The following is a 21,676-nucleotide window of genomic DNA, read 5'->3' on the forward strand; positions in this document are numbered from 1 at the left end:
AGCAAAAGCAACAAGCGTGTGGAAAAAGGTGAACGAGAGGGGAAATTGCGAGTGTGTGTGTGTTATTGAAATATGGAAATTGAAAATGCAATTAATTGCGAATTAATGGCAAGCCATAGAAATCGTTCAATGGTTTAAAGTGCAAGAGAAAAGTGTGGTTTTTGTTATTGTTGTCAACGCGGAAGCCAAAAGTCTGGCGTGAAAAATATACGTGTATTTATATTCGCTTTCGCAACAACAATAAGCCATTAAGCAGAGTGCTGAAATAGTCAATTTACAATTGGAGCTGCCGAGAAGTCTATATATAAAACATAAACATTTTGGTAAGTCTAGCTTTAGCTTCTCTGTCTCTTTTTGCGGCTCAGATCGCCTCTCTGCTCTCCACACAGATAGAAAAATAGATGATTGACAGATGATCGATTTGATAATTCAGCATTTTGGGCCAAATACCAGAACTATAATCTGTATGTTTACAATCTCAAAACGATATTTACTAAGCTATAAAGTATTAAAATTAAGTAGATACCGGTCGGACTTGAACCCGATTTTTTTTAACAAGGTGTTAAAATAAATAAATTTTGAAAATTTTATTAAAAATGTAAATACAGTTTTCAGTCGCGCATTTAGAATTGATCGTGTTGTTTTTTTCTGTGTACATTTTGCTCTCTGAGAGTTGGGATCACAATACAGTGGTCAAACCCGCAAAACGACTTTCAACATCATTCGCCTCCTCGTTGTTGTTGCTTATTTCGGTTGTTGCTGTTGTTGTTTTATTGTTGCTGTGATAGCTTTGTTGTATTTTGTTTTTCCACTTCTGAGTTGCTGCCGTTTTTTATTTAATTACGCTATTGTTATAATCATATTTGGTGTTGTGCGCGCCAGAGAATATCACACTAACTTAATTTTCGCACATGTGGAAACGTTGGCAATTATTTTTTTAAATATGCCATAATATTTGTGCATTGCGAAACGTGAAACATATCGCGAACAACTGCTCCAGAGCCGTTAAACTGGGAATTCGAAATATAAATTTACGATCTTTCCAGTGGTATTGGATACTATAGAAACTTATTAAGGGCAAAAATATACTATTAATATTTTTAATATCACTAAAAAAAATTTAATTTAAATAATATAGTATTTATTAGTTGACCTAAGCAACCAAAAATTCTTTTACTGAAATGGTTGTCCTTTTTTTACTCAAATATGCAATAAATGCCAAAACTATTTTCATTCATTTAACTTGAAGTGCTCTAATTAATTATTATAGGACATTGTGTCCAATAAACCATTAAAATGTTAGTCTTATGAGTACTTAAGTTAGTTTTTTTTGAATTGGAAGTGAGGTATTAAAGCTTACAACAAACCTTAGGTAAATGCAATAATAATCAAAATGTTTTTCGATGGTTAACATTTTGTGAGTTTAAAAAAATTAATTTAGCACGTTCGCCCCTGCAGTTTGGCTGTAAAAAACAACGTTTTTCAACGGCCCGTTTCAATGCCAATGGCATAACTACCAAGAAACTCGGGTTTCAATCTTCTCGGCACTTGCAAACTTGCAGCAAACACCGGCGATGCGTTAACGAGAGACCTCAAAACTAAGCGATCCATTCAAGCCGCTTCAGAATAGTCCCAATCCCACCCCATTCAGCATCGAAAGCTGCCGGCGAAGGCCGCAGACAGCAATTTAATTAGAGGTTACTTAGCCAGAGCCGACGCCAGAGAACCAACAATTGTTGCAACTACAGATTGCAGATGACAAGCTTGCAAGTTGCAACCACAGAACAAATGCGATGGCAAAGTCGTTTTGAATGCATTATGCATGTGCAAACGGGCAGCATAAATCGCAGGGTAATGGGCCCGAGCTAATAAAGAAGCGTTTTGAATGTTAAATGAGTGGAGTCGACGAGGATGACGAAACATAAGTGATTTTTAACAGAAGGAGGGGCGCACTCTCAGGTGCACAGAGAAAAATATTATTATAATTAGTTTACTTATCATAAAAACAAGTAAACCTTTTTTTTGGTTATGTACTATGTAAATTTAGTTTCATTTAATACCAATGTTAATGAAAAAGTATTGTATAGTTAAAAAACAATATTGATTATTACTTTGTTCATATGTACAGTGACAAACTTAATTATTGGCACAGCAAGCATGTTAAACTTTGAGGCTATTTTTCTTCTTATAATATGCTGATATTAAAATAAAACAAAATATTTTTAGATAGAATCATTAATTTTATGTTAAATAAGTGACTTCATTAATTAATCTTTATAAATAATTTATTAAAATAAAAACCAAATAATGGACCAAATTTCCTGAACAAAATTATTGGACACTTGTTTTAATTAACTATTTTATTAAACTTTATATTTGCCCACTTTTTTAATTATCACATTTGCTCTATAATCTTAATGGTATAATGATTAATTTTATAGAAAATTGTTTTAGTGCCTTAAATAAAGGAAAGTTGTTTGACTTTACAAGGTAAAATAAAATCAACCGCATGTGTCCAAAATTAAATTTAATGCAGGATCAATGCAATCGAGTAAACATTGGGAAGGATGACCGAAGCCATTTTCCATTCGAGTCCTTTGCCGCATTTAAGGACCCCGCAGTTGAAGCCACTGGCTAATCCATGGCTTTGAGAGGCCAGGAAGCGTAAGGATCGTATAAGGACAATGTCAACCCCCAATTTTCTTAAAACGTATCAGTTGTGTGGACTTTGGTAAGGATATTCACCCAACATTTTTTGCTGATGGTTTCTCAAATGAATTGCTCCTAGAAAAATCCATCGGCTTGAAAGGGTTCTAACATAAGCTCTTTGCTTGGGGAAAGGATAATTAATCATACGAGAAGGTTGAAGGACCAAAAGTCGATTGGCATACTCGATATAAATTTTGCTGCACTAAAGGTTGTTTTTGACTTTTAAAATCTATTGATTTTTCTAGGTTCAATTCGTTTGTGAAACCATCATGAGGGCCTAAAAGGCTGTTGGTATATCCTTACAAAGTCCTTCTTATCTCAACTTCGATACGTGTTGAGGAGATCTGGGTTGAATTGTCCTTTTATACGATCCTTCGCTTTCTATTGCCAGTGTGCCCTGATTTTCAACTGCGTGGGTCCTTTAAATCGGAAGGACTCCGAATGGAAATGGCTTCTGGGCATCCTTTCCCATGTTTACTTCGATTTGCATTGATCCTGCTTTTAAATTTTAATTTTTAACACATGCGGTTGATTTTATTTTTACCTTGTAAGTCAAACAACTTTTCCTTTATTTTAAGGCACTAAAACAATTTTTGTATAAAATTAATCATTATACCATTAGATTATAGAGGCAAATTGATAATTAAAAAAAGTGGGCAATCGATAAAGTTTTAATAAACGTTAATTAAACATGTGCATAATTTTGTTCGATTTTCTTTTTGTTTTATTTTAATAAATTATTTATAAAGATAAATTAATAGTCACTTGTATTTACATATTAATGATTCTATCTAAAATATTTTTTTTATTTTAATATCGATTTATAAGAAAAAATAGCCTCAATTTAACTGCTTCAATAATTAAGTTTTCACTGTATAAATGACTGGTAAAATATGCCATAAAATACATCATTTATTTTTCTGTGCAACTTCCATGGAATGTGGCTGCCAAGAATCGGGGAAACCGGTCTCCTGCCGGTGCCCTATTGGATTGGCCTGGCTTGAGCTGATAGCGAAGGTCTCCGAGGTCTTAAACAGAGACGGAACGAAAGAGAGCCAGTGGAGATCGGTGACTGTGAGTCACGTTCGGAGCCAGCTACGATCGTCTCGAGACGTGCCTGCTTGTCTTTGACGGGTTGGCAATAGAGCATAGAAGTAAAACTCTGCACCCAGTTCATAGTTATGCCGACTGTACGATAATGAAAATCTTAGAAAACGAAGCGAATTCCGATTGCCGGAGGAAATCCTCTTGTCGTGCAATTCTGGCACGTACCTCTGGGATCTGGTCGCATTTATGCACTTATCACTTGCAATAATTTTTCTATTACTTATAAATACTGAGATGCTTTATTAATCGATGCTCGAAAACTTATTGATAGGAAAAGAAATGAAAAAATTATTGTACAAATGTTGAGTTTACAATTGGAATTTACATAAATATAAGATATTTTTATGGTGTCATAAAGAATGTATCGTTGTAAACTATGCACTCAAAAATTATTGTTAAAACTGATTTAATTTGGTAACTTTTTAAATGCCATTAATATTTTGAAAATGATGAGTTTTCTAGTGTTACATAAATAAACTTATTGAATCTGAAGCCTTATTAAATCATGCTATTTATAGAACTAATTTCTTTAAAGAACGTGCCGGTATTTGAATTTCTTAAACTGAGTCAAAAACGATTTTTTTGAGGTGCATTCGAAAAATATTGAGTAAAGCGCTGCAGATTAGCCGATATTACTAAAGATCCGAATCCATATAGACACCTCAGATCTGACCATCCGCTTCAGTTCTCGCTCCACTTTCTCGCTCTTGTCCCCAATGCATCTCACTTCTTGTCGAGTGGTAATTACACACCTTGATGACTCAAAATCTGTCATTAAGGCAAAACTGCAGTTCAGTAGGTAACATACATATGGATCCCAACCCCTCATCCGCCCGTGAACTGCCTCCTCTTCCGTCTTCCGCATTTTCTTCAAGAAAAACGGAGAGAATCCGACAAACAACTTGCCCTGCAAACTCAGAGACCTGACCTATGAGCTTTGTCTTTAGCACTCGCATTTAGTACTCTGTCGTTCTCCATTTGGCTTTGTTTCTTTGTTGGTTTCTGCCCCACGTCTTCCATTGTTTCGACGTTTATCTCGCTTTTGGGGGCAACAGTTTTGCTTCGATTTGTGCGGTTTTATTTTTGGACCTACCTTGGAAACTTGTTCTGGCAATCGGAGAATGGAAAACGATCAGAGTTTCCACAACAAACAAAATAAATTACATTACTTAGGACCAATAAACTGTTATAGCCCCGATTCCCTACAGTGGGCGTCGAATTGAATTACTCAATTGAAAAGTCTTTGACTCTTGGCATATTATTCTTCACTTTTCACCCACTCTTCCGACTTGAGCCGGCTTAATTAAATAAAGACTTTAATTGTTTTGTTGACAGGTAGATTTCATGTCAATGAACTAAGTCTTAACATTTGTGGAACCACCAGAATGGCCTTTTTCCTGAACCAGGCATCTTGTTCTTCTCTCTCTTTCGCTATTGCCATTGTAATATTAATTCAATTCTAGACACTTGCCGGGTGAACAATCGCCAAACACTTGGGCACTGATTGAACTTAATTGAATTAAGAGCAGTTTGTCAGTTACATCTTCCCTTTGGTCAGGCATGCAGGAAGTCAACCTTGTGTTAGGTATTACAGTATTCACCAAATAAATGGAGACTCTAAAATTTCCATCGATCTGAAATGATTAAATAAAATAAATGTTCTATTATTAACAAAAAAGTCAAATCGAACTTTTAGTTAAAGATGAAAAGTTATAAAATTCGCAAATGTTGTTTTTTTTTTTATAAAAATTAAATGTGCGATGATGAATTTAAATAACCGTAAAACATTTTTTGGAATGAAAAGGAGCTTGTTCAAAATTAAAAACAAACATGTGAATATTTGTTGTCATTAAAAAACACCAAGTAGGAAACCCGGAAAATGTGTATACGAAATTTTTATGATTTGCGCTTGTCACTTTCTGAGATCGAGGGTGTTCCCGTATAAGTTGGCAATTTATAGAGTAGCTCAAGGCAGCCTGTGAACTAGTTTTGCTTGCTTTTCAAACAACTTGAAAGCCATTTAAGTTGACTTCGGGTTTCTTTGGGCATTTCCTCTGCATAACCACAGATGTTGCCTCAAATGGGAGCATATGTGTGTTATTTATGCGCTTATTTGAGTGTGTGCTACCACCTTCTGCATTCTTAATACCGCTTTTGTTTTTGTTTACCTTTCGGGCCTGAAAATGTGCTTGCCAGTGGAATGCATTTTCCATTTGTTTACGCTAGTTACGTATCCGAAAGATACACAACGCTGGTGCCATATTTCATCATTTGGATGCCCCGGGCATCTTTTCATATGCATTTGCATGCAAAGAGGGTCCCAATCATTCAACTGCTTTGCATACCAAATACTTAAAATGTTTAACCTTTTTTGCTGCAATTTAGCGAATGATTTCTGGGGTTTCTCTGAGCATTACTTGTTTTTATAGCACTTGGCCTTTGGGATTGTCGTCCACAGAAATTCTCGCTAAAGAAAACCGGTTTCTCTGATTCCTTGGGGTTGGGTCCGGTTAGCAGCGCAATCTTTTTGACGTACTTTGTTTTATGGAACGTTAATGAATTTATATGGATTCGATTATACACGACTTCACCATTAATTAACACTTAACAAACGACGCAACTAATTTAGCTATTTAATATTTTCTTGGATTATATTGCGCACTTATGATGGTAAAGTTACTAAAAAATCCCTTTAAAATAGAGCGGTTCCATTATCGTCTACCCCTTTTAATCCCTGTCTGTATTCCTGGTTAGCAGAGTCATGTTAATAAATTATCCCCATAGACCTTGAACCCTGGGTGTTTGAGATAAATATTGCACTGTCTTCAATTAACACGCAGCTTGGCAATGGGAGATTCGCGTGTTCATTCGAGGAAACCCCGAAAAAGCGTTGACCCAAAAAGAAGGAAGGTAAAATTCCCCATATTTGGTAAATTATGTCAGAAGTCGTTTGATGTGATGTAAAGAAACCTATTGATATAAAAATATCACACATCGATTAATGATATTTAAAAATCATATTGTAAATGTTATTTGGAATTTGACATGAAAGACCCTTTTAAACCCAAATTGCCATTCGAACTTCGCTGAAGACATTTTCTTTCTGTGCAGTGACAAAGAGTTGGGGAAAGTGTCTGGCTAATTTGTGAAAAGTAATAACATTAAATGAAAAGAAAAAGTGCCAAAAAAACGTGTAATTGTATCGGAGAGCGTGGGAGAAATTTCTCTCAGAGGTTCAGTAGCTTCCAAACGAAAGTAGCCGAATTGGTGGTTATATAACCCATCTGGATCTACCAGGTAACGCCCACCCGATCATTCTCCGGCGACATCAGCTGGCTCTCTCAGTTATTAACACTCTTTAGCGACCAAATGAAACTCGTTTAGCACCCGGGGAAAACTTGTCTCTGGCTGCTGTGGAAAATTGGAAATGTATCTATGAGATACGCGATGGAGCGAAAAGTAAAAGTGCTTTGGCGGCTTCCACAGCGCCCACTTTTGCTTTCTTCCGTCGCTTCTTTTGCCGTTTAGCTACCATTGAGCCGTGAAGTGACGGCGGGGTAAAAATAGCTGCTTACCTTGCGCAAAATCTGCAAACTGTGCTGCAACAACAACTGCATTGTTTGGCCCTCTTCCTCCCCCTTGGTTGGCCCTCACCCAATGACAGCTTCTACGTAACAATGAATGAACCCACATGAGTCACGTCTAGTGCATTCCCAGGCCCACAATCCACAACCCACAACCTACAACCCAAAACCCAAGCCAAAAACCCGGGGCATGCGTGAAACGTTAGCTCATCTGTCGGTGGGGTAACCTCAATTCGGTTCACTTTGCGGCTGCGCTGTAACTTCAACCGTGTGCCCCTCCAACTGCCCTACTCCCTAGCCGCGATTAACCCATGCAGGCCCCCAAGTATTCCGCTTCTGCTCAAAAAATATACCATTTGTAATTTAAAATGTACATAGAGAAGTAAGCATTAATTTAGAATCATATTTTTGTATTTAACAAAGATCAAATATGTGGAGTTGATTTAAACATACTTCTAAGAAACAAAATTGTATGTTTCCCTTATCAACGATCATCGTTTTATAATGATTTAATTATAAATAGTTAATGGCTTAGTTATAAAAATGTAAGAAATAATTAATTTCGTTTTTATCTAATTCAAATTTTAAAATTTTTCATACGTTCAATTTGGGATTAACAGGGTTAACAAACAACGAAAAGCGAGCCCCGAATCTAGTACACGTTACAGCCACGTTCGTCGATCGGCCAGCATGAAAAGCAACAATGCTGCAGAGTAGTTACCTTGTTTTTGGCCAGTCACCAGCTTGGACAGTAGCCCTCGTGCCAGTTCCAATTTGTCGAGCGTTTTTCGGTTCGGACTGGATTGGTTTCGTGACATTCAAATCGGTTTGTTCCAGGCCGTGCAAAAGGGCAGCCACTGATCAAGGGGCATTTTAGAAATGGATTTTCCACGAGTGAATTATTGCAGCACTACCGAAATGACGAAATCCTGCTCCAGATTGCCCCCTCCCCTGTATTTTTTGTTAAGGCAATGGAGACATTCATAAACCGCTTACCCACTATCGCCCAATCGCAATTGCCTTAACAAAGGAGAGCAAATTAAAAGCGAACCAAGCAAATTTGTCAGTTTCGAGGTAAATGCGACTTGGGGCGATTTAATGTCGCACACTAAGTTGACAAATGTCGACTGACAATGGCGGGGGAAATCACGGGGAGTAGGAGAATGTTTTTTATTCCGAACTCGGTGACCCAAAATGTATGGCAGGGGGGCATCAGAATGGGAACGTGAAATATGGACGCTTTAGATGGCTATCTATCCATGCATAAAACACTCACAGAAAATTTAACCGTAATTTTTAATATATTGTATATGGTTTTTAAAGTTTTTTATATCCACTTTCAGACAGAGTTTGTCTGAATTAACTAAACATATTTATAGTTTCTATATATTTTTTATTTACCGAATACACATAAATCTTGTGAATTATGAAAGAAGAATTGAAAACGCTTTCTATTTTTGCCGAAAGAGTGAATGATATTAATAGTTATTTAAAAGCATGTGGTAAAACCTTTTAAATATTTAACAAATTAATATAAAGAAAATATATTATATGCAATGAATATGTAAAAACACGTATATATAAAAAAATAAGAAAGCATTAGCTATAAATCGAAATGTTCCTATAATATTAAATATTGTTAGACTTCGAACATGTTTTTTTTTTAATGTAAACATTTGTGTGTCGAATTTGCATTTGTTGTGTGGCTTGAGCTTGAGCTGCAGCGCTTGCCTAATTGTTCAATTGCATTAGGGGCAATTATGCGGCTGCCATACATGTGTGTATCCGAGCCCAAGTACGTACACATGTGCCTGTCATTAGAGTAATTGCACAGATACAGATAAGCAAAGACAACAGCGACCGACCGTCCATTTGCTTGGCCATATTCGACGGTGGCTTAACTTGCATATTGCGTGGCCAATACCCTTATCGGCCCATCGACAGAGCTCCAACCACTTCTCCAGACTTTGGGGTTGTCTGTGATGGATTGATATACATAGATCTGGTTGATAGACGTTGGTCAGAACTTGTCTAGCTTTTGTCTATTAAAAGTTATAAGAATTATATGTATTCCAAATGAAAAGCATATGTTCTATACAACATTTGGCCATTTTAATATATCGGACATTGATGTGGGAAACTGTTTTAAAAATGGAATTAATACACATTAATTTACCCGGGGAACACACATACACAACATTAATGCCTGAACTCATTTACCATTTGGACGGGCCATGTTGTTGTTGCCCCCAGCTGGCTGGTTCAATAAACGCCAATGGCAGGGCCAGCAAGGTCGAAATGAATGCTTGATGATCGTTTAGAGCACACAAAAAAAATTTGATTAAAAATAAACGTATTAGTTAAACATTATCTGAGCATAAAAAAGTTGATCGTTCTTCTGATATTAAGTAATTAAAATTGCTAAGTAAATCAGAAGAAGACATGTATTTTTTGTTTTAACTTAAAAGCGTACGTTTCGATAACATAAATCTCTTATCTGGTTTAAGTAAAATACCATTTTAACATGAGGCAGATATTAATAAGAAAAACTCTTTCATATTATAAATACTTTTTCAAAACTTTTATTCTACAATTGGTGTTTTTTAAGGCATGTTTATAAACAATTGTTTGTCTATTACTTCACATATAATAAAGCTTTCTTAATTGGTAAATATTTTCTTTCAGTGTATCACAAACTTTCGCACATCCGTGGCAGAAAATAAAGCAGGTGACCGCTTTGTATCTTTGAGATTGAGTTCGATTTCATTATGGGTTTCGATTTCTTTTATAAACTTAATTGCGTTGAAAGTTCAGCTCGGGGCAGAGTATCGCTCGTTTTGGCTTTGATTCTCCACCAAAAATAAAGAAATTTGTCCAAAGCATTATATAAGCAAATGTCAGGCCAATGAGTCATTGGCAAACCGCATCAATGGATACAAATTTCGGAGCTTGTTTGAGAGAGTTGAATGAGGTCTGCTTCGCATAATGAAGCTATGATACGCATGGGAAGTTCGTAAATAGAGAATAATGAAGATTAGCTCGAATGAAATACTTCCGTGGATACTTCTCTCAACAGTTACGTCTATCCAATAGCGGTATATCAGAAAAACCAAAACAAAAGTAGTCCCAAAAGCAAACTATATATAGACATATGGCTATCGTTTGAGCGTGCGACGTCCCGCATTCTCCACCACACTCGGATGATTTTAGAGCGGCAAATGCTTCGCTCGCAATTCATTATTGATAACATCTCCATCTTCATCGCCATCCTCTGTTCCGCAGAAATGCTAAGAACGCAGCTTATACAAACATTTATATGCTTTTAGAATAATCTAAGCTAACTGTTAGGCATTCTTTTGAATTCTATTTTGAGACGGGAGTCTGCGTGTGTAGTCCGTCATTTGGGTTAAGCTAGATGTTTTGGATTGGGATAGCAACTCAAGTCAACTTGGGCTACTTCCAAGAATCATATTAACTTTAAGTGACTCATTTTTAAGCTTATAATCTATTATACACTTAGGTAGATTTAAAAACTTTCCTAAGCTGATGATCTTAGTGGTTTTAGAAATATTGGTAACTGGCTTAAAGTGTGATTTTATGTGTTGTGTTTTATTTTAAAAAATAAATAAAACAAATATAAATTTATTTTAATATTTTTTGAAAGTGCTTTAAATGTATTTCACAATTATTAGCAAATTAAAAAAAATCTAACGATCCCCAAATCTTAAACATTTGGATTAATCAAATTTTGGCTAATGGTGGGGATAAGAACTGAACTTGGGAAAATTCCTAGCAACCTCTCTTCTTTATGCCACCGATCCGATCCCAAGTAGTTTAATCGCTCAAAGATTCTGCCCATCAATCACCAGCGCAGATCAAGTCATGACTACCCAGATAGCTGTCATTATCACAAGCCACAATAACAACTAAAACTACCGAGATCATTAAGATACCAAGCGATCCCCAGCCATTCTCCACATCCATCGTGATCGCAATGCAAGTGAAATCATAATTGCAAATCGAAATCGAAGCGGCTTTATTGGTCCGCAAAAACGGGTTTAGCATTCTCTCGCGATCATCCTCAAACCGATCGTTATCGCTGGATTTTCAGTTTGGAGTTAAAATTGGAGTTGAATTGAGATCCCAAGTCGGAGAATTCTGAGCCATTCGTTCATCCTCAGTGCGTGCTGCTGAAGCGGAAATGAGTCGACTCCCCAGCGATCTCGTTTCTCTAATGCTGATTTCTGTTTACATCTCGTACATGCACTTGCTCCTCAGCTCCCCAGTTCCCCGTATCCCCCTGTGTTCACGGCCAATGCCATGGTGCACTTGATCCCCGATCGCGTCACGTTTCCAGCCCAGACCCGATCCATGTTTGGTTTCATTTGGGTTAAGTGGAGGGTTCAAATTGCGGGCTCTGCCTTCCTGTCACTCCCTTGCCCTCGGCTGTGGTTCACTATATCAATAGAATGTTTTATCTTTGGTCGGTTCTCGTCGATTATTGCAACAGTTTAACTTTCTTAAGATTGATCGTAAGCCGATGCGCTATTGTGCAATGCGTGGACGGTTTTGGTACTAAATACGAAAGAATAACATTGCATACTTGTGGGCTTTTGTACATTGTAGAGCTGATGTAGATAATTTACAAATTGATTTTGTATGTATTTGGGAATACGTAGATCATTTAAATATTTAAACCGAACTAAAGGGCAGTCAAAATATTAAAAATAAAGCAATCATGTTTCTAGAAATAGCGTTCTAAAGTACAAATATTGTACTTTTACAGATATATATATCTGTAAAACAGATATGTTCATATTTTGTCTTTGTTTTTAAAAGTCAATATTGCATTGCCCCTATCAGTGGCTATAATTATGCCCTTTTGCAATTGGCCTCCAGGGCCAGTAACATCACCGATGGCTGTTTACCTTTGCTGCTGCCTTTTTATCAGCAGCAACGTTGACATTCAAAAATATAAAAAAATTACAAAATACCTCGCTGTGATTTTCTACCCGTCGGTCTCAAGCAAATCTTATCTGTAGGCACACATGGGCATATAAATAAATATATATATTTTTTTAGCGGTATTAGTCAGCAGGCGCATGGCAAAAAAAAGCAGCTGAATAGAAGTGCGAAGCTGTAGTTCTAAAACAAAGTGTGGAATTTCAAGTATTTTAACGAGAAAGTAGCACTATTCAAGAGGGTAACCCTCTGGGTTGAAGCCCCTTTCTAAATGGGGATATGAGAGGGTGGCGCCACACCTGAATATCGCACCACCATAAGGGTAACGTCATTAATGACAGGCAACCACCGAACTGGGGCTTTTAGTGCTAATTGCTGACATGGGGGTAGGCTTACGTCCCGGGGGGCTGAAAAAGGGGAACAGGGGTTTTTCTTTCCACCTTGAGGTGGTTGCATGCACTATTGACATGACATCGCTCGGATCGCCAGATAACAAGCGGACGATAACCATGGTGAATGAAGTCGGTAAACTCGCACCCTCTCTGAATGTTTTTGTATATCCGCTCCATAGTTATTATTGGGTGGCTCTGTTTGCAGTTCGGCTTGAATACTTCAACTCCCAGAGCAACTTTTGATGGGTTCGTTCGTGGAGGCCGTGGTTGAATGAACTTTATGCACTTCGTTCCATGACATCGATTGGGCTTATATGAATGGTTCGCAACACAGAGTTGGCTCTTTAGCTGTGGGTGGAGATGGAGATGGTAAACACTTTGATGTGAACTATTTTTGGCCACTTGGTACAATGAACCCATCAGACTTCCTTGACATTATTTATTATGGGAAAATGACAAACTGAACTTGAGAAACAAAGTTTAGTACATATACCAATAAAGTTTTTAAAAATATATAAAGGTTTGGGAGCTTGGTATATATTTTTTTGTTAATATTTAATTACTGGGTATTCGACTATGAGAGATTCGACAATTTGTAACTAATAACTGAGCTATATTTGATTCACCCAAACAAGCCACTTGGCCTTGAACTTGTGAGTCCAACACATTGTATTAAGGCGAATGCGGAACGTGTCTTAATGACATTAATTACCTTTATGGAGAGTCCCACTTATAGAAAGGGAAATTGCTACTCACTTTCCACGGAATATTTTAGCGTACTGCCTTCCAAAAATGTCAGACCATTTAAGGGGAACTCGTATCCATAGAATTTCATTTAACAATAAATTTAACTAGCTAACTAATTTGTATTCCCTTCTCTTCCAGGTGTTTTTCCTATTAAAAATGTCAGCGAAACTCTGTGAAATATAAAAAATGGAATAAATCGTTGCAGATTGCTGAAAATGAAAATGAAACAAGAGAGAACGCTATAGTCGGGTGCCCCGACTATCAGATACCCGTTACTCAGGTAAAGGGAGTGCGAGGGAGATGGAGATAGAAACTTTGATCACGCATAACTTTTTAACGAATGGTCCGATTTGAAAAATTTCTTCTACGTTTCGATAGGTATTGATAAACACAATAAAACTGCATTTTTACTTTTCCGAAATATTAAAATTTTTAAAATCGTATATAAGCGATTGTGGGCGTAAAAGGGGGCGTGGCACCATTTTGAAACAAACTTGCGCTGCGTAGGAACTTCTAAAATCTACATGCAAAATGCCAATCTTCTAGCTTTTATAGTTTCCGAGATCTCAGCGTTCATACGGACAGACAGACAGACAGACAGACAGACAGACAGACAGACAGACGGACAGACAGACGGACAGACGGACAGACGGACATGGCTAGATCGACTCGGCTAGTGATCCTGATCAAGAATATATATACTTTATAGGGTCGGAAACGCTTCCTTCTAGCTGTTACATACTTTTGCACGAATACAATATACCCTTTTACTCTACGAGTAACGGGTATAAAAACAAGCGAAAAAAGAACAGCAATAACTCAAGCTCAAAAGTGGAAACATACACAAAGTGTAACTGCGATTTTAAGGCCCTGTCGAACGTGGAATCGACTTGACCCACAGAGGCGCCCCAACAGAAAGAAAGAGAGATATACAGCAGAAGAACGAGAGGGAGAGACATACGATGCGTGTGGCTGGGTGGCTTAGTGGTGGCTTTATGCTCGCCCTGGCCGCAATGTTAACGCAGGCACGTTTCATTGCGAAAAGAGAAACCACCGGCTTGGAGCAGGCGGTGGCTTCCAGTTCCCCTAACCCTGACATTGTTGCGACGGCCAGGGAAAGTGGGAGCGACACGGAACCGACTGAAATAAAGGGAGAGTCAGAAATGGTTAGTACACAAAACGTGCTTAAAGATCTGGAGGAAGGAATAAAGGCTGAGGATCAAACTGAAGCCACAACGGAAAACCTAAAAAGTAAGCTAAAAGTAGAGGAAACCACTGCGGCTTTAATTCAAAATGAATCAAGCAGTACCGAGAGTATTATGGGAAAAGAGCCACTCAAATTGAAAGAGGTTGACGCCACAGAATCTCAGTTAAGGGCAGAAGCTCAATCGGATTTCGTAAATGACGTTAAGAATGAGGAAATTTCTGCTGCTAATGTTAAAAAAGATTCTAGCATCACAACATCGATTGAGCTGGGAAAAAACTCAACCAATCTGACGGATAATGTAACTACGGCAGCACCTGCAAGGGAAGACATTTCAAGCAAAGCCACTGAACATGATTTGCCAAGTGAAAAACACGAGATAAGGGAAGTGGAAATAAAGGAAGAACTTCCAAGAGTTGAACCACAAGCTCAGTCGGAATTTAAGGAGAATACCGCAGAGAATGTGGCAACCGAAAGTTCGAAAAGCAGCACCCAGAAACTCCCTTTAGTTCTAGAAGTTTTGAGTTCCACCGAAAGATCGGTTAATACCACCACCACTCGTTCCTCCGATCATGGCCGATCCATGCAATATTCATCAACCACTGAAGATTCGATACGATTCCCAGCAGCAGTGACACCCATGAAACTAAGGGCTTTACCTATGACCTCAACAACGGTCAGCACCACTTCAACCACAACTCCGTCAACAACCACGCCAACTCCCTTTGCATCCAATGAGAATGACATCGAGGAGTCTACGTCGCAATCAGAGGTTCGTCAATTGCCGGAGAAGCGAGCCAAGTTTATTAGCGAAAACTCGACAAATGCCCAGCAACTAACTTTGCCCAACACAGCTGAAGTTTGGAGTTTGGCGGGTATGAAGGCGGTACCCAAGGCACCGCTTACAACCACCACTGTCTTGCCACTCTTCAACCACACTGATCTTGCAAACGATATAGATATTCCTCTTAATAAAACAGAGCAACACAAGGAGAAGAATCTCCTGGATTGGCAGCAGATAGCTATGATGCAATCGACACCGGAAAACCGCACCGAATTTGTGGTCAGAACCACATTGGATGCCACAAGGGGGCAACACAGGCCACCACTGAACCTTTGGCAGAGGAAAGTCCTTTAAAAAGTGAATTTATCGCAGGATTAGAGCGAAATGAAGTCACAACTGCAAGGATAATACCTGCAACATCAGATTTTAGTTCTGGCGATCAGAATGTAACAACTACAACTGTTCGTACGGAGCTTTTGGATGTTCCAATAGTCAAAAAAATGGCGGGGGCAGCTAATGCCAAGTTGACCGAGGCGATAACAGAGGCTCAAATGGAGGCAGAAGCAGCAACAGAGGATGCAACATCAGTCACATTACCAGAGCAACATGCGACATCGGCAGTTACAGCTAGGGTAAATGTAACAGCAGTTGCAGAGGAGTCAAGAGAAATACCTAAGACGAATTTAACTTTATCAACAACAACAATTACAAGCACTGCAACAGAAGAACCATTATCTGTTCAACATGTTTCTTCTGAAATAGACTTGGAAGAAGCAACAACAGCAGCAATATCAAATACAACCACAGAAGCAGCAGTATCATCAACGACAACATCAGTATCTGTCGATCATACAGATCAAACTACACAAGCAACTATTTTTGCAGAAACATCATCAACAACTGAAGGAACGACAGCAACACCAATCGTAGCTGCAGCACCATCAGCAACACCAACTGTAAGAGCTCCGAATGTAGTAACCACCCCTAGTACAACTGAACTGGCAATGAAAGCGGCTGAAATCAGCAACATCAACGGCAACAGCAACGACGACGACATGGATAATAACAGTAACGACGTCATCGTTGCCACAACCAAAAATCCAGAGAGCGGCCCGCCAGCAACAGCAACAGCAACCGACGAGCCAACAGCAACATCGGTTAGTGTGCGAGTGGCTGGCGAGGTGAGCACTTCGATTCGGCCAGAAATCATCGTTACAAGTACGCGGGACAGTATAATCGCGAGTACAAGTACATCGACGACGACTGTAGCAACACCCACGCAAACGGAAATTGCGCAAATTAGCAATGAAGTGAATTTGGAGGCAGTGACAGTGAAGACGCGCGACAGTTTAAGCAATGCCAATGAGCTAAGAACAGCTGAGAAAACCGATAGCGCGGTCAATAACAGTGTGGCCATAACAGAAAGCGAGCTGGGGGCTTTGTCAACAGCAGTGGAAACCACCCCTTCAACGACGACAACCAGCAGTCTGCTCAGTGACCTGAGTAAACTGAGCAAAGAACACGAGTCCTCGCTGGAGACCAACAACATAGGCGAGGCGCCACCCGAATCGACGACGACTTCAGCGGCAGCTGCTGTTGCTGTTGCTGTTGCAACGGATAGGAGCACAGCGGCAACAGGTGGCCAGGAAATCGAAAAGGAGTCGCTCCATCATGAGGGGCAACAGGTGGTCGAAGAGCAGGACACAGAGCAGCAGTTAGCCGAAACAACGATGGCGGTGACATCGACAACAACCAGTACTACAACAACAACAACAACAACAAGCACAACAGAGACACCCTCTACTATCACAACAATGCAACCGGTGGTGATAAGTCTGCTGGACGACAGCAGCACATCAAGCACCACAACTACGACAACAACAACAGCTGCACCACCCACGGAGGAATATGTTGAATCCTCCACGGTGGGCAGCACCACCAGCAGCATCATGCTACCAGAGACCACCACAACCACCACCCAATCACCCCAAATGCCACCCAACTTCATGGTCCCCTATCCCAACGAACTGGATCACATGCAGACCAATGCCCATGGTAATGGCACGGATGTCAACGTGATCATAGCCATCACCGTCAGTGTGATCGGGGTGGTGGCCCTCATCCTGCTGGTGGCGTTCCTCTATTTGATGCGCAAGCGTCAGAAGCAGATGTCCTATGGCCAAAGGTGTCGTCCGGTGAGCTTGGATGCCTACTCCTTGGACAATGTCTCAGTGCTGGGCAGCGTTAGGCGAAAGGGTCGCGATGTGAGGGCCTCCAAGCGGACCTACGGCAATGCCGCCTTCGATGATCCCTCGCTCCGGCACAACCTGCTGACCGCCGGCGAACTGGCCCGCTTCGTGGAAAAGCGCTCCGAAGTGTTCGAGGAGTTCCGGGACGTGCCACAAATCATCGCCAGAGCGGACGAGGTTCCGCCTGGCTGTGAGGACAAGAACCGGTAAGTGCAATCCTTAACTCATTTTTCAAAGAGTGAATACTGTAAATATCAGTGGTATTTGTAAAAAACCATTGGTTTTGTTCAGGTGTGCTTCATTCATTAAAGGGCTGGGTCACAATTATGAAATCTATGTGATTTGATAACATGAACGTGATTTGATTAGATTAGGTCTAGTTCAATGGTACATTTGTAATGTTTTCTTGCAACATATACCAAAATAAAATTACTAAAGTCTTTATTTAGAAGCTGTATTGCAAAAAACATTTTTTTTTTTTACAATATATTTAACGTAAAATTAAACCATATATAAAGTTTTTTTATCTTATAATAAAGACATTTTTGGCAACACAAATTGTTAGTTAGTCAGTATCTACTGTAATTAAGGGTTCACTTTCTCGGCACGAGTTCACATTTAATTGTCGAATCAATTACAATACTGATCTCTGGCACATCTCTTCCTGCTTTTTTCCCGAACCAATAACAACACCGCTGACGATGGTGACTCAACGTCTCGACCTCGAACTGGAACTGCGAACCGCGAACCGCAGCTACGCCAACGTGATTCCGCTTCCTGAGACGCGGGTGGTGCTCCAGCGGCAAGGCGACGATGACAAAACGGAATACATTAATGCCAATTATGTGCGGGTAAGTAATCGAGGCAGAGTCTCCCAAGTGGGTGGCAGATCAGCTCATCCAAAGCTAGACAAACAATTGGAGGCGCTTTCTCACACAAATTTAGTGGGTGTTTGTTGTGTGAAGTAGTGGTGATGTTGGGCTGAGGCTTCTTGGAGCGGTTAACATATGTACATATGTGGCGAGCCTTGCATGACGCCCTGCCCTAACTGGAATCTTCGGGGCCTCCTCGAGGGCCATTAAATATGGCGCCCGAATAATTATACGCCCGATGAGACTCACCTGCACCTCAGTTGGCCATGACTGTGAAATAGGCTCGCCGTCTTTGTTGCCCAAATCCATGCAAGCAAATGGGCCTCTGCGAAAAACAGCAAATAATAATTGCGCCAAGGGAAAGTGTCTGCCAAGATCATCGAAGTGTGAATGCCCTTACATCACGATCCGCCGCCACGCTCTATCCACCCGAAATCACTCAGAAAACAATTAAGTATATTGCATTCATTATGTACTATATGAAGAAAGATGTGAAAAATAAAGGCTACTTTTAAATTTGGCAGATCCAGGCAAAATCGTAATATGCCTATTGGCTTAAATACATGTTTGATCAAACTTCTCAATTTTTTTGAAAGATAATACAAACCGCCACGTCTTAATGTTTTATATAGCCAAGTGCTTGTTTTTCGCATTATAAAATCATTCAAGTACGATGTACTTTAATTATCTAAGTCCGATACAATACAGTGTCTTAATGATAGCAAAGATTGTATATAATCTAAATATTGTCAGAACTTGTGAATGTTTATCTTTCTGCTTAAAGAATTTTTAAAATGAGATAACATTCAGTTTCTGATTCCTTGCACTAGCTAAAGTAATTCTTGTTCGGTTTTTATAAAATGTAAAGTAAATTAAAGCATAATAAGTGGATAGTCTGATTGTTTTTTGTGTACAGGACATTTGTCCGTCAAGTTGTATGTTTTCTACTTGTTTACTAAAACGCACTTAAAACAATTGCATTGAAGCGTGACGTGGACGATGCAATGCGGTGTATTGAAGCGAAACATTTCGAGCGTTCATCGGCATTGCACCTGGCGATAACCTGAGCATGTCGAGATTTAAGCAGCAGAAGTCTGTTGTGCGATTTTATGGTCGTTTATCTGAGAGGCGCGCGAAGCTCATCGCCAGTCATTGTGTGGGCAGAGGGAGAATTAAGCCGCAACAAGTTTAATTAATGGTTATGTCATAACTCAAGCGATTCTATTCCGTTTATTTGTACTGCCCTCTATGTAGCTAAAAAGAGCACGGCCTTTGATATCAAATTCAAATAACAAGTATTTGCCACCAAATATCATTCTTAAAAAATAAAAATAAAAGTTTACAAATAGATTTACATACATATTTCTTTATTACTTTATTCAGGGCCCCCGAGATGCACCCAATTACTACATAGCCTGCCAGGCGCCGCTGGAGAGCACGACCAGCGATTTCTGGCGCATGATCTGGGAGCAGCAGTCGCGGGTTATTATACAGGCGACGGATCTCAGCGAGAATGGAATCGAGAAGTGCGCCGAGTACCTGCCACCCTCGGCGACACTGGATAATCACAGCAGCTACGGCGATTACCAGGTGACCCTGAAGCACCGCGAGGTGAAGGACCGGTACGCCATCTCCACACTGGTCCTTAAGCGAGTGGACGGCGAGGAGAGCCGCGAGCTCACCCACTACTGGTACAAGTGGCCGGAGGCGGGTGTTCCGGCTGAGGAGGCCCCCATCATCGCCATGCTCCTGGAGGCGCGCTCCTCGCTCAAGACCTACTGCCTGGAGCAGGCCAACGAGTTGCGCGAGAAGTCCGCGACGCTGGAGACCTCGATGGATGCGGACGGGAGCAAGGCCGAGGCGGGCAGCACGTCCAGCAACGAGATTAACGGAAACATTTCCAGCCGGAGCGGTGCTCGAAACCAGCAGGGGTAAGCAAACAAACACTTCTTTGATAAAAAAATGTAATCCGGGTTTAATTTGTAATTGGCAAATATATATTTATATCCGATTAGAATCATTGAAATCAACCATTGAAATCAAATTATTTCTGACATTTTCCCTATACCGTTTAATAATATTTTTGAAGAGTTCAGCGTTAGTATTATTAAATATTTATTTTATGTTCGATTTTGTGATTCAATCTTGAAAAAAACCTTGTATCAAATATATTCGTACCTACTTTATTGTTAACAATGCAGATGTGTCTTGCATGGCTTTTTAATGTTTTGTGTCTTCCCTTCTTTGTTTCCCCCTCTAGACCGCTAACCGTTCACTGTTCTCCAGGCACGGGACGAACCGGTACCATTATCGCGTCGGACATGGCCATCCGCAGTCTGGAGACCCCGAAACGGTCCGTGGACATCCCACAGCTGGTCTACTACGTGCGGCGGGGAAGGGCCAGTGCCGTGCAGACGAAGGAGCAGTATGAATTTATCTACAAGGTGGCCAGCATGTATGCGGCCAAGATCACAAATCTGTCCAACGACAACTAAAAGTCTCCTCTCCGTGGGAGGCGCCCATCGAGTAGAAACCGAATTTGCGTTCGAGTTCACCTTTCCAGCACTGATTCGTGGGACCCTAAGTAAAAATAATAGCTATGTTTTATACAAAATATTAGTGTAACTTAGTATTATGCTTGAATGTTGGCACCTGATTTATTGAGCGTCATTATTTGTCGGGCTTTAAATATCATTTAAAATGTATGTATTCCTTTATTATTGTGATATAATCGTACATTCTTATATCTCCTGATAATCTGTTGCATATTTATAATGTCAATTTTTGTTTTTGCACTGTCGTTCGAATTCCGGGTGCCATACTATCCGGAACGAATGCGAAATATTTGGAGCTCTCCGTATTTTAAGAAAGTCAAATATGTAATCAAACTATGTATGTATCTATTTTAAACAAGCTTTAATGTACGTAAGTTATTTGTAAGTATACACCAAGCTGTTCTGTACTCATATTATTGTGAATTACAAGAAACAATTTGTTTAGCAGTGGTGTTCGAACTTTTAAATTTTGGCGGACTTTTAATGCGAATTTTAGTGTGGCCTTCCTTGT

At 39.7% G+C, this 21,676-nt stretch overlaps 1 protein-coding gene across 1 annotated transcript; it reads left to right on the forward strand.

Moving 5' to 3' along the window:
* Positions 1-14,216: 14,216 nt before the first annotated feature.
* Positions 14,217-21,612, forward strand: LOC108045490 (flocculation protein FLO11). The gene is given in 5 exon segments (XM_017124838.2): positions 14,217-15,790; positions 15,793-17,944; positions 18,493-18,589; positions 19,994-20,541; positions 20,871-21,612. Coding segments are annotated over 5 exon segments (4,359 nt in total). The 5' UTR covers positions 14,217-14,463; the 3' UTR covers positions 21,106-21,612.
* Positions 21,613-21,676: the final 64 nt, after the last annotated feature.

The sequence above is a fragment of the Drosophila rhopaloa genome, unplaced genomic scaffold (assembly GCF_018152115.1).
Source record: "Drosophila rhopaloa isolate 14029-0021.01 unplaced genomic scaffold, ASM1815211v1 contig_178, whole genome shotgun sequence".
NCBI lineage: Eukaryota > Metazoa > Arthropoda > Insecta > Diptera > Drosophilidae > Drosophila > Drosophila rhopaloa.